The 13,616-nt window shown below is 55.8% G+C and overlaps 4 protein-coding genes across 4 annotated transcripts; 2 read left to right on the top strand and 2 right to left on the bottom strand.

The window, feature by feature from the left end:
- Positions 1–9,430: 9,430 nt before the first annotated feature.
- On the bottom strand, positions 9,431–10,030 carry IUM83_13225 (Transmembrane protein; the record flags this gene model as incomplete). The annotated part of the gene is made up of 2 exons (XM_067937887.1): positions 9,431–9,739; positions 9,812–10,030. The coding sequence occupies 2 exons, from the start codon at positions 10,028–10,030 to the stop codon at positions 9,431–9,433; spliced, it is 528 nt and encodes a 175-aa protein (XP_067786830.1).
- Positions 10,031–10,269: 239 nt separating this feature from the next.
- IUM83_13224 (Transmembrane protein) lies at positions 10,270–11,697 on the top strand (the record flags this gene model as incomplete). Its single annotated transcript, XM_067937886.1, has 2 exons — positions 10,270–11,601; positions 11,671–11,697. 2 exons carry the CDS (start codon positions 10,270–10,272, stop codon positions 11,695–11,697), a joined length of 1,359 nt encoding a protein of 452 aa, XP_067786829.1.
- An 84-nt stretch (positions 11,698–11,781) lies between these two features.
- On the top strand, positions 11,782–12,631 carry IUM83_13223 (transcription factor BTF3-like protein; the record flags this gene model as incomplete). Its single annotated transcript, XM_067937885.1, has 3 exons — positions 11,782–11,794; positions 11,878–11,892; positions 12,141–12,631. The coding sequence occupies 3 exons, from the start codon at positions 11,782–11,784 to the stop codon at positions 12,629–12,631; spliced, it is 519 nt and encodes a 172-aa protein (XP_067786824.1).
- Positions 12,632–13,242: 611 nt separating this feature from the next.
- On the bottom strand, positions 13,243–13,599 carry IUM83_13222 (putative ribosomal protein L23; the record flags this gene model as incomplete). Its single annotated transcript, XM_067937884.1, has 2 exons — positions 13,243–13,325; positions 13,410–13,599. 2 exons carry the CDS (start codon positions 13,597–13,599, stop codon positions 13,243–13,245), a joined length of 273 nt encoding a protein of 90 aa, XP_067786947.1.
- Between the last annotated feature and the right edge of the window lie 17 nt (positions 13,600–13,616).

The following is a 13,616-nucleotide window of genomic DNA, read 5'->3' as shown; positions in this document are numbered from 1 at the left end:
AGAAAGCAGCATCTTTCTACCAATTCGAGACGTGCATATTGGCGGGGCTCTGACAGCCAGCCGCTGTCAACCCCTTTCATAGATGATAAACAGTTTTAGCAGATTTTAGAGGAAGATCAATTTACAAACAATACAGTTCTCATTTTACCTAACCTAAGTCACTTGGAGTCTTTATTTGATTTATATTATACTTGTGGATTCAAGTATAATTAACTCAAGTCATTACTAAGTACTTACGCTTCCTCATACACGTAGTGCTACATGGAAGCTAAAGTAGTGAGTCAAGTTAGACCCACTACACCTGGTAGCACTTTGTAGTCCGTCTAACGACCGACTGCTTGACGTTCGTACGAGGTGTACGAACGCGGAGCCGAGAACCCCATGAGCACGGAGGTACCCATGAAGAGCTCCAACACGCCTGCAACACATGTTGCACGCGCCGACTACTCCCACCTGTCCGACCCAGAATGGAAAGACCTTCAACGACTGTCAACAGTCATTGGAGAAGCGGCGATAGCTACGATGCTGCGTACGCTATCGCCGACGGAGCAACATGGTGTTGCTCTAGAGTTCACCATGAAGGAGCAGCGTGATGCTGCTTCCTCAGTGACGGCGTCGTCAGGGACGACACCGCGTGCTCAACCATTAAAGTTGAGCGTGAGCAATTACGTGGGAAGAGAGGGCGAGCCTCTCCTCCGGCGGCTTGTCGAGCTCGACATAGCCATAGCGGCTCGACGCATCGTCGACCCGCTGTCGAAGGTCGCGTTCGCCATGTCCTGCCTTGACGGACGCGCAAGGAGTTGGGCGTATGGACGCCGACTCTCCGATCCTACGTGCTTCAGCACGTACGAAGTGTTCAACGAGGAGCTCAGACAAGCGTTTGAGCCCCGCAAAACGAGTTCCGTTCGAGGGCGGAGTTCCTCGACCTTCAACAGGGTAAGCATGACGTCCATGCTTACGCGCAGCGCGCACGATACTTGGTATCAAATATCGTGACTAACCCGATTGACGAGGCGACCAAGGTCGTCACGTTCATGAAGGGACTTAGAGATGGGCCCGTGAAGACCTATCTCTTCCGAGAGTACCCGAGCACTCTCGAAGCTGCAATCAGCATGCAAGAAGAGTTTAGCCTGCGGCAGGCTAAACTCCATGTAAATGTAAGAAGAGTTTAGCCTGCGGCAGGCTAAACTCCATGTAAATGTACCGAGGCCGCAACCGCGCCCGGTAGCGAGGACGGGAGGTCCAGAACCAATGGACCTCTCGAACGCAACAACTGCTGGTTACCAGCAGCAGGGAGGCAACGTGCGATGCTTCCGTTGCGGAAGGATCGGTCACTTTGCACGGGAGTGCACAGCTCCCATGCCCCCTGGAGGTGGCCGTCGTGGCGATGCTAGGCATCGCCGCGGACCAACAAAAAACGCGAACATCCAGTAGGCGCGGGGCGCCCTACTGGTAATGCAGTCACGCGTGCCGACATCGGGCACGCGACACTGAGGACTACAGCCCCCAGTGAGACTAGCTCTCACTGCAAGAAGCAAGACGACAGGCCGAACTTAGTCATCTTGAAGGTTTACTCGAAGAGAGCGAGTGACTCTCTTCGAGCTTTGGTAGATTCAGGCGCGTCGAACAACTTTGTTCGACTACGAAGCCTGCCGAGAATTGGCTTCGAGGCGGTAAATGTACCTCGAAGTCTTCTGGAGGTACGACTGGCAACAGGTGCCATCGTGAAGACCGAGAAGCGTGTCGTGAACGTGCGCTTCTCGTACAAACAACGAGTGTTTGGCGAACGCTTTATCGTCCTGGACCTGGACGATAAGTTCGACGTGGTAATGGGCATGCCGTGGTTTGCACGGCATGATCCGGTGATAGACTGGAAGAAGCGCACGCTCGTGCGCTTCGGCCGCGACAGCGGAACAGAGAGCGATGGCCCTGTTACCGCAGCGCACGCACCAGCAGGTGCGCGCGGTTCACCAGTCGAGACAGCACTGAATGCTGCTGTCCCGGAGTGTCCAAGGAGTGCGCGAGGGAGCGCACAAGGGATACCAACGTCGGCAAGGCTGCCGACGTCGGAAGAAAAAGATGTGCTGGTTCCGGGAACCAACACCCACGTTCAAGCGTGTAAGGGACAGTCCCTGACCCAAAGAGGTCAGGTCGATGACGACGCGTCGGCTCCGGGAGCCGACGCACCCCCGGTCATGAGGGGCCCCGTCAATGAATGGCGTCGAGGTGACGAAGGCGTGTCAACTCCGGGAGTTGACGCAGCAAACAGTACGGACGGTTGCAATCGTACCGCACTGACGCAATTTGCATGCTGTCGTGCGGCCGGGCTGCGCGAAGGAAAATGCGGTCAAGCCGGGCTTGATACCGCGCGCCCGCGGACAGGGTCCGCCGGCGAACAACTGTCCACGGCCGGGCTTGGACCAGAAGAACAACTGTGCGGAGCCGGGCTCCGCACAACAAGAAGACGGCGCAAGCGGAGAACGCTGCGCAAGTCTCGGTCCGGGACCGAGACGCATCAAGAGCAGTCTGCTGGGCAGACTGCGGCGGTGACGCCGAATGTCAAGGCGCTAAGCGTCTTGACGCGCACCGATACTGGATTCCAGTATCGTGAGCTGGAACTCGCTAGTCCTCCGACGACGGCGTCGGAGTTGACTTCGCTTCCAGTCATGAGCTGGAAGCGCTTCACGCGCGACTTGCACGGTGGTCGCATCGAGCAGGTCTGCGTTCTTTCGAACAGCGATAGAACGGAGAGCGAGAGCGAAGAGCTGAGACAGCTCTTCATGGGAAGTACCACTGAGAGTGAAGACACTCTCAGTGCGAAGACGAAGCGAGAGCGCTTCGAGGAACAAGGTTGGGACTCGCTGAAGTCGAGTCCCTATTACGAATTGTTGAGGGAGTACAAAGACGTACTCCCGGAAGAGATCCCTGCGGAGCTTCCGCAGGATAAGGGCATTCAGCACGAGATTGATCTCGTGCCGGGCACGAAGTACTGTGTCACGCGGCAGTGGCCACTGCCGCGAGAGCAAGTAAAAGCAATCGACGACTTCTTTGAAAGTCGTTGCAAAGCAGGACAAGTGCGGGAATCAACGTCCCCGCACAGTGCTCCGACGTTCTGTGTCAAAAAGCCACAGGACGGATGGCGCATCGTTCATGCCTACAACAAGCTGAACGATGCGACGGTACCGGCACAGACGCCGATACCGCGAAAAGATGTTATCATCGATTCGATGGCCGGGAGCACCGTTTACAGTGCTCTCGACTTGCGAGATGGATTCTATCAAATCCTAATGCGTGAGAGCGATATCCCTCTCACGGCGGTGAGCACGCCAAGCGGCATGCTCTGGGAGTAGCTAGTAATGCCACAGGGGCTTAAGAACGCCCCTGCGACTTTCAACAGGTACGTGACGCATTTGTTGCGCTCGGTGCGCGACTTCGCACCCAGCTACTTCGATGATGTATTCATCCACAGCCCGGCTGTGGACGGGAAGACCGACGTAGAGATGCACAGGGTGCATCTCCGGAAGCTACTCGAGCTTATGCGAAAGCATAAGATCTTCGCGAACCTGAAGAAGTGTAACTTCGGGGCGAGCGAGATACCCGTCCTCGGGTGTCTCGTAGGGAAAAATGGTGTTCGCCCTGATCCGGAAAAGGTCAGAGTGATAAATGAATGGCCAACGCCTTCAAGTGTCAAGGAACTGAGGCAGTTCCTTGGCTTGGCTACGTACTTGTGCAAGTACGTGGAGGATTACGCGGGCAAGATCCGCCCGCTGTCACAGCTTCTTAAGAAAGAAGCTGTGTGGAATTGGACAACCGATTGCCAAAAGTCATTCGATGCAGTCAAGCGCGGCTTGACTGAGGCACCGATCTTGGCAGTAGCTGACCAAGATTGTCCATTTCACGTCGTATGTGACGCATCCGACTTCGCAATCGGATGCGCATTGATGCGGCACGATCACGAGGGCCGTGATCGTGTCGTCTACTACCAATCGCGTCAGCTGAAGCCAGCTGAGCGCAACTATCCGGTGCATGACAAGGAACGCCTTGCCATGAAGTACGCACTCGCAAAGTTCCGAGTGTATTTGCTTGGAAGTAGACCATTTGTGATCTACACCGACCATGCATCACTGCGCACTGCAGTGAAGTCACCACACATATCACAAAGAATGGCGAGATGGCTCTCGTTATTTGCGGAGTATAACTTCCGGGTCGAATACAACCCCGGAAGATTGAATGTAGTGGCCGACGCGTTATCACGTCGGCCGGACTACGCAGAAGCTGCTGACGTCAATGCCATTGACGTCATGCGATCGAGCAAACCCACATCGTCTCTGCTGGACGATGTGAAGGCCGCGTACGCGCACGACGCGGACGCGAAACTCTTGCTGGCCTATGGCACAACACCTTCTGACAAGGCTCGTCAGAAGTTGCCCAAGCACCTTCGTGCGCGTGCACACCGCTTTCGTGTGCACGACGGACTGCTACTCTACAACGCAGTCGACGACAACGCGGATCGCGTTGTCGTGCCAAATGACCATGACCTGCGACTCAGGATCATGTACGAATATCATAATGCCCCGACTGCGGGACATCGCGGACGTGAGAAGACTTACGTCCTTCTCACGCGCGACTTCTACTGGCACCACCAGTATAAGTGGGTGCGCAAGTACATCCGTGCCTGCGAGGTATGCCAACGCGTAAAGCCTGCGCCATTCGCGCAGGCTCCACTGCAATCACTACCGACTCCGTCGGAGTGTTGGAAGTCCATGTCTTTGGACTTCATCTTTGGTCTTCCCCCGGATAGCGGAGGGAACACCGGTGTTGTGGTCTTCGTCGACCGCTTCAGCAAGATGGTACATCTTGCTGCGGTGCCAGCAGAGGTGACCGCGAAGCAGACGGCCCGTCTGCTCGTCGACATGGTGTTCAAACACCATGGCATGCCGTCCGACATCGTGTCGGACAGAGACCCGCGCTTCACAGCGCACCTGTGGCAAGAAGTGTTTACACTTCTTCGGAGCCGGCTTTCCATCTCGACTGCGGATCATCCGCAGACGGATGGTCAAACCGAGCGCGTGAATCGCGTGCTCGTCGATATGTTGAAGAGCTACGCTCACTCGTTCCAATACTGGAGCGAGTGCTTATCGATGGCAGAGTTTGCCATCAACAACTCAGTGCATGCCTCGACCGGGCATACACTGTTCTACGTGAATTTCATGCGGCATCCACGTCTACCGAGTTTACTCGGAGTGATGGCTCCCGCCGTGGGGGAGGATCTACGACTGCAATACAGCAGCCGCAGAAAACCGCTGACACTTGCACAGTGTCAGCTGCAACAACGAACAAACCACATGAGTCTGCGCAGGGCGCAGACTCCCCGAACAACAAGGACAAAGACCACGGGTCTGCGCAGGACGCAGACACTGCAAAGAACCACGCAGAGGCCGGGCCTCTAGAGGAGAGCGAGCTGAATGACTTCAGCTCGGATGCAATCAATTACATCACCAAAAGAAAAGCCGTAATTCGGTTTGCCCAAGATGCAATAGCAGCTTCTGTTGATCAACAGAAGCTGAACGCAGACAATGTGGGCAGAGGCAACACAAATGAATTCAAAGTTAGTTCATTGGTCTTGTTAGCTACACAAAACCTGCCTACTCATGCAGTTTCGGATTTCGGAGCAAGCAAGCTTGCTCCGCGCTTCATCGGGCCGTTCACTGTGTTGGCACGGCACGACAACGCTTACACGCTAGACATACCGTCTAGCATGCGCCTCCATCCGACCTTTTACGTCGGATGACTGAAGCCATACCTGCAGCACGAGCCATCTAGCTCGGCTGACCCGAAGCCTCGGCATGAGCCGAGGTAGAAGCGGAAGGCTTGGCCTCGGCGACGAGCAGCCTCTCCTCCAGCGCGCGAACGCGCTGGAGCAACCCCTTCATCTGGGTCCCCAGCTCGACCTGGATGTTCGAGGCGGTCTGCGAGATCGCCGCGACTTGGGCCTTCTGGTTCGCCAGCTCCTGTTTCAGGGCGGCGAACTCAGCGCCCTGCAGACGCTCCACGGCGGTCACCCGGTCGTGGAGAGGCGCATACGGATCAGCCCGGGGCTGATCATACCCGGGGCGTGTTCCCACCCCCGCCACCGCCGATCCGTGACGCCCGCGGCTCAACCCGCTGGATTGTTGAGCGGATTGTTGACCATAGTATCCCGAAAACGAACCCTCAAGGGGCTCGTGTTCGTATTCGTTGGAGAGGATTTCCTCCCCATCGAGATACATGGGAGCCGCGGAACGTCTTGCTGGAGGACGTTCCGGAAATGGTGAGGGCGTACGAGGAGCAGTACGCGCTGGTGCTGCGGAAGTAATACGAGCGTTGCGATCATCGCCAGCGCCCGAACCCTCACGTGCTAAGAACTTAGCACGGAGCTCTTTGAGACTCTCGGGCACACGGAACGACGTGTACCCGTTCAGGTCGCGGTCGCTCAAGCGGACCGCGCCTGGAAAGCACTTCGTGCACTGAAAGCCCTCGGGCACAGCGCACGGCACATTTGCCTCCTCAGCAGCAACATGAAGTTGCTCCAGCTTTCCACGCTTCGAGTACGTCTCGAAGCGATCGCGCGCTTGCTTAATCCGATCACGGTAAGCACTCAGCTTCTTGTTGAAGTTCTCAACAAAAGCATTCCAACTTTGACAAAGTGCCTGCCACTCGGGCACTTTGCTGCGAGAAGATGTCTTCTTGCTTTGAAACCATCGGAGCTCATGGAAGAGTCCAATGTAGTAATCGCGCCTTTGATGCGTTTCCGCATCAAAGTGCAGATCGGCAGCCACGGCGTCATCTTTGATGGCGCTGCATACGTACAGCGGCACCTCATTCGGAGGTACCGAGTTCCCATACCGGTCTGAGATCTCGGACGCGGACGGCATCCACGGATCACGCGCTGCAGGCGCAGAGCGCGGAGAGCCTTGAGCTTTGAGATCACGCGCTGCAGCTGCAGCGCGCGGAGTACTGAGAGCCCCAGCGGAAGCGAGTGGGGTATCACTCTCAGTTCGCGAACGCTTCAAACTCGAAGCGTCCGATTCGTCCCCTTCACGCGGGTGAATGTTCTTAGCGTGGGGGTCGAGCGATTCGCTCGACACCGAGTCTTTGCGCTTTGAGGGCGAGTCCTCCTCGCCCTCCATATCTTCATCGTCGTCGTCGAAGTCGACGACGTCGCCGTACTTCGCCTTCTGGCGGTCGAAGTAGTCATCGATGGAGAGATGACTCTCCACCGCCTTCGGGTTCTTCTTCGGGGGCGCGCTCATCGTTGAATGAGCGCGGATTTCTTCTCCAAACGCGTAGAATTGACGAATTGTCAATTCAGAAGATTGACGTGCGGAGACCCCGCGCGTCTAACCTTAAGGGGGGGATGGTGTAACGGGGTTGCACGTACAAGTGGCTACAAGCCACTTGTGAATTTAACAGATAGGATATCTGTTAAATGTTTTGGATACTTCCTCACCTTGGTGTAAGTCACACCAATGGATACATTGAAGTGGGCCACCACAATGAGTGGTCCATACCTACCCAAAGATCCTATTGGTAGAAAGCAGCATCTTTCTACCAATCAGAGACGTGCATATTGGCGGGGCTCTGACAGCCAGCCGCTGTCAACCCCTTTCATAGATGATAAACAGTTTTTAGCAGATTTTAGAGGAAGATCAATTTACAAACAATACAGTTCTCATTTTACCTAACCTAAGTCACTTGGAGTCTTTATTTGATTTATATTATACTTGTGTACTCAAGTATAATTAACTAATACGCGAATGGAAAATACCCTGTCTTATCGAATCGAAGGGGAAGTTAATTCAGTACCTCCTGTACTTGATTCCCTTTTGGATATTTATATTATACAGGAGAGAGAGTTTGTGCGTCTATTCACTTAGTTACTCTAGAGGATAGACTGTTGGTAAGCCCTCATGTGCTGCACTAATCCTAGATCGGGCAGCGTGAAGTCCAGCGGCGCTGATACGTTGTGCTATGAGACGGTAGTTGTCTCGCCCGCAAAGCGTTCGGTGCATATTTGGAGATATAGCCCGCTTAATCCGATGTTTCGACGTGATTTATCTCGTCTCGATATGGCTCGGAGTTGTCGAAGTACGCTGCTCCAGATAGCGGCTGCTTGGACGTACGCATTCATGATGGCATTCTCATGCACAGCTCGGATTCTGTGGATCCAGAGTTGAGTCGGGATGACGCTGCATGCGACCCACCCAATTTTGCGATAGTATCCGGCCAATTCCTCGTTCCACCTCCCAAAGACTTGTTGGAGATCGTCCTGTACGCGTTGGGAGATTGGTGGGGCTCTTCGGGTGCTAATGTCGCCCTGAAATTTCCGTAGATCTGTCATCGTAATGTCGTATCCTGTCCAGTGGCTGACCAACTTGAACCAAATGCTGCTTGCCCATGGACACTCCCAAAATATGTGTCTGATGGACTCGCTCACTTCGTCTTCATAAGGATAGCCAGCGATCCTTTCCGAGCGGTGTCGTAGATTCAGCTGGTTAACCGTGATGCGGTACCATGCCCACGTTTTAAAACTCGTGAGCATATTTTTCTTGTCGTGGAGTTTGAGTCAGTAGACCTCCTTCCCACGCATCGACTGTGTCTCTCGAGGTGATCTTCGTGATTTCTTGTGCCAGTCCTTTTGCTATCGATTTTCTTGTTTGCTTGAACTATTTATATTATACAGGAATGTTGACACATCCAGTGATCTTCAAACGTTCGTGCAGCTTTGCTGGATTAGTTTTCACGTCAGCATTTTTTTGTCAGGTGGGCAGCGTGCAAAGTGTCGATGAGCATGAGACCATCGATGGCGGATAGCGAGTTGCTCGTGGCCAGTTTGATCGCCAAGTTTTTAGCAGCCCAAAATCGAACAAACCGGCGTTGAGACAGGAGCGCTGTCGTTTGCCATGAGTGACATCAGCCTATCGGTAGGCAACGAACACATCCGATTACAGTAGGTATTCTTTTTTAAGACTTCATTAGGTGACGCTAGATTCGCTGATCGGATGCGTCTGGTCGATTTTACTATTGATACGGAGTATTCCGAGAATCCTGTTGTCATTTCGGCACCCTTGCTCGCGGATGGTTCTGCGCCATCCCAAACACCAACATAAGTTACGCCGATAGTACTCACCTCACCTCAATAAACCTTGATTTGCATGCGCTCGCAAGAACTCAGCTCTGAACCCACTCCGGCTCGCTTTCGAAGTGCCCAACATTGGCGAGTGCTTACCGCTGTAAGCAATCACTATCTCCCTAGGCCACATCGAATGAACTCCTCGGTACACAACAACAAGAAATCCTAAAAAAGAAACCTTATACAAGCACTCAACTAAAAACCGCAGTTCCCGCTCCCGCTGCCTTCTGGGTCCTCCCTATGGTACGATGGTGTCACCTAGATGGTCTTAATCTGCGCCATCGGCGCCTTGTACCCCGCGCCCATGGCTGTGTACACGGTGCCGCTCGAGCCGCCCCCGTAGACGTTCTCCGCCGGCGGCGGGTTCCTCATGAGCTCCGCCCGGTACGCGTGCGAGCGCTGGATGGCCACGTACGTGACGAACAGCTGCACGCCGAAGGATAGCGTGCCGAAGATGATGACGCCCCAAGCCCAGGCATCGAAGTTCTTCCACTCGCTCACGAGGATGAACAGCACGACAGCTGAGATGGCCTGCAGCAGCAGCATGAAGCAGTTGCCGAAGTAGTACTGCCACAATAGCACCACAGGAGACGTTACGGGGGCTCAACACGACGCAGGGGAGACTGCAGCGGCACGTACGAACTGGATGAAGCTGACTTTGCTCTGGATCACGGGCTGCACGGAGCCGTAGTAGCCCATGGCGGCCACGATGACGCCGAAGAGGCCCGACCACCACACGGTGTATGTGAAGAAGAAGGACACGAGCGTCACGCCCAGCTGCAGCAGCGCGATGGCGTTGCACGGGTCGCGGTTCTCGTACAGGAAGCCAAACTGGTCGTTGCGCTCGAGGTCCGCCATCTGCACTGCGTGGTTCTAGGACTTGGGGGTGGAGGAGGAAGGGTAGGCGAGGTCGTCCTCTCTAGCGCCGCGCCGAAGGTGGAATGGTCGACTCCACTCGACTGGATCGCGTCGTTTCGCCGGAAGATATGTGCTTCCATGAAGTCTAAATAGATAGAATGATGTGGGCCACACATGAAAAGAGCTCCTCGGTTTTGCTTCCGGGTAAAGGCAACGGAGGCTATTGTGCCTGATCGACTATGAACCAGGATGACTTCCGGCAGATGCTGGCGAGCCGCGTGCCCGCGGGCGATGCGCACGGCTACGGGGGCAAGCGCAACTTGACGGAGGCGGACCTGGCCGAGGTGCGCAAGCTGTCCGCGAAGAAAGCCAAGAAGAAGGGGAAGAAGCCCAAGAATGCAGCACCGGCGGCTGGAGATGACGCCGCGGAGCTTCGAGCGCCAAAAAGTTCGTACCGAGACCGGGCGGCCGAGCGACGCAGAGGCGACACCGGCGACATGATCGACGCAGACGAGTACAAGCATCTAAACACGGAGCAGAGCAAGTTCCTGGGCGGGGACATGGAGCACACCCACCTGGTCAAAGGGCTGGACTTCGCGCTGTTGGCGCAGCTCAAGCGAGAGAAGCAGAAGTTGCTAGCAGAGAAGGAGAAGCAGGTGCAGGATGGAGCTGGGGAGGTGCAGACGATGCGGCCAAGAGATGGTAAGCTGACGTTCAAGTCGAGGATGGGGAGGCTGGTGTACTTCCACGCTTGTCAGAGCACGCCCGAGGCCACGACATTGGCGAAGTCGGAGCTGTTTCTGCCAGGCCGGATGTACTACACCTTTAACCTGTCGACGACGGAGGTTGAGACCGTCCCTGTGAGTGTTCAGAGGAGTAAAGATGACTGTCCCGAGCCAGATGAGGTGGTGAGCGGCATTGTGGACGAGACGCTGGTGGACAGGGTGAAGGAGTTGATGAGCAGCAAGAGGAGCGGGAAGAAGATGCGCAAGAAGAAGAAAGAGGGCGATCCTCATCATGCAGAGGTGGCGAACGCGGCGGACGCAGATGTACCGATGGAAGAGGTCGCAGTTGAAGCTCCTGCGGTTGACGACGACGATGAAGATATCTTTCCTGACGTCGGTGAGTACGTCCCGATTGATCAGCGCACGGATGATGAGTCTACCGATGCAAGGAGAAAGGACTCGATCAAGAAGGCTGGCTACTTCTCGAATCTCAGCGCCTCCATCACTGAAAAGGAAGAGACGGCCAGGAGAAAGGAGGAGGAGGCTGAGCGCGCCTGGAAGGAGACGCTGCAGAAGGCGGTGGACGCGCAGAAGAGGATCGAGCGCGAGAAGGAGCGGAAGGCCAAGGAGGCCAAGATGACGGGCGAGGCGGACGACTACGCGGAGTACCAGGCCGTCGGCGCCCTGCCCGAAAGCGACGACGAGGATGATGAAGAGACTGCTCGACGTCGCAAGGCTGCCGGGCTGACGGACCGGAAAAGCGAGGTTGACCCCGAGGAGAAAGTTCGTCGGAAGAAGCAGAAGCAGAGCAGCAAGCTCGCAAACGACCTGGAGAAGATCAACAAGGTAAGGCTGACCAATGCGAAAGTGGACGTCGGCTGACTCACTAACGTACCGTACCTTGACGATTTACAGATCATGGAGGACAAATCTAAAACTTAATACACATCAGTTCTGGCAGGCTCTTCTCACGTTCTGTCCCATTGGCCAAAACCACCTTCTCTTTATCACCAATTGCGTGGCTCTATGCTATCCACTGGTTGGGAGCGCCTGCTCTGGACCCGTAATAAACGCCGAGGGCTCCGCTCTCGGCATCATTTTTGCCTGGTCTACTAACTCCAGTTTTCTACTGCAAAGGTGCGTTCTCGCTTGTTGATTCTCCTCCTGTGCTAGACGCAGGCCCCTCTCTCTACAGACACAGGAAGGATGAGGGGAGACACCTCCCCCCTGTCACACCCAATGCACACACAGATAGACGCATACTGGCGCTGGCGGATACAGAGATCTGCTGGCCCTCATCCATCCGTGTCATTAGGGGAGAAATGCGCCAAAGCCTTTTCATTTTGGACGGGGGAAACTCACGTGTGCCGCTTGACTGTCGACAGAAATGGCTGACGCTATCACTCTCGCGCGTGAACGCCTCGCGGCCAAGTTCGGCGACGTCCGTACGGGCGGCAAGGGCACGGTGCGCCGAAAGCGCAAAGCCGCCCACAAGACGGCCACGGCCGACGACAAGAAGCTGGGCGCCACCCTCAAGAAGCTCGGCGTGACCCCCATCCCCGGCGTGGAGGAGGTGAACCTCTTCAAGGCCGACGGCCAGGTCATCCACTTCCAGGCCCCCAAGGTGCAGGCCTCCATCGCGTCCAACACGTACGCCGTGAGCGGCTTCAACCAGACCAAGTCGCTGCAGGAGCTGCTGCCGGGCATCATCAACCAGCTGGGCCCGGACAACCTCGCCAACCTGAAGCAGATCGCCGAGTCGTACACGGCTGCCCAGAAGGCCGCCAAGGCCGCCTCGGCCGCCGCCGCTGACGACGACGACGACGAGGTCCCGGACCTTGTGGACAACTTCGAGGACGTTAGCCAGCAGGACTAAGAAACGCGCGACGAGCGCGGCAGCTTGCAGCCGAGGAGGGGAGGGGGGAGATGGCCAAGGAGTAAATGACGAGTGAATGACCCGGGAGATCTGCGTCTGTTGGATGTCATCCATCCGCGTCACATATCCTTGTAGTTCGTCTCCCCGCCGCTTGTGGCTGTACGCGGCCGCTGTCCGCCGACGCCGCCTTTGATGTCCTATAGGTTTCGCATCAAGGAGCGTAATTTCTTAAGAGAATCCCAGTACAACTAGTACGCCAGGCATAACATCGGAGCAGTGGAGTAGCTGCGCGCGTGCGTGTTTGTTCGTTGCGTCTGCCAAAGAGGGGGTGCTCACTCACAGCACGGACAAGCTGCTGAATGCTTTTCAAGACCACACAACCAAAAGCTGCAGCGGCGTTCCATCCTGCTACGCCGCCTGCATTCACGCCAAGAGGAATCAAAGCGCCAACACTTCAGTAGCTGCGGCGGTCAAAGGCCTCCTCCTCTCCATTCTGCAGTCGTCACGAAGGCGACGTTTATCTACACTTCTCTCCTCCGCTGGTGCTAATACCCGCCACCCAGCGCCGCTCCGCAGAACGCCCGTCCCCGCCGAATAACGAGGCGCCTAAGTTACTCCTTGAGGGTCACGATGGCCTTCTTCCAGTCCTTCTCCTTGTACACGTAGCGGCCGCGGAACGCGCGCTTAAACTTGCCTACCCAACCACAACGCGCACAGATACAGAGAGCGTAAGCAACCCCTACATAGCCTAAAGCAGGCAGACTGCAGGCGGACGCACCCTCGTAGTTCATGGTGTTGACCTTGGCCACCGGCAGGTCGTAGACCTTGGTCAGGTACTCCTTGATCTCGTGCTTGGTGTAGTGTGGCTCCACGCGGAACACGAACTGGTTGTCGCGCAGCCGCGTGCGCGCGTTCTTGCCCATGAAGGTCACCGCCATGTTGGGGAACTTGACGCGGTTCCACACCATTTTGCCCAGAGTCTCAA

The sequence above is a fragment of the Phytophthora cinnamomi genome (assembly GCF_018691715.1).
Source record: "Phytophthora cinnamomi strain GKB4 chromosome Unknown Contig63, whole genome shotgun sequence".
NCBI lineage: Eukaryota > Oomycota > Peronosporomycetes > Peronosporales > Peronosporaceae > Phytophthora > Phytophthora cinnamomi.
The sequence above is the reverse complement of the archived record's forward strand: the minus strand, read 5'-3'. Positions and strand labels throughout refer to the sequence as shown.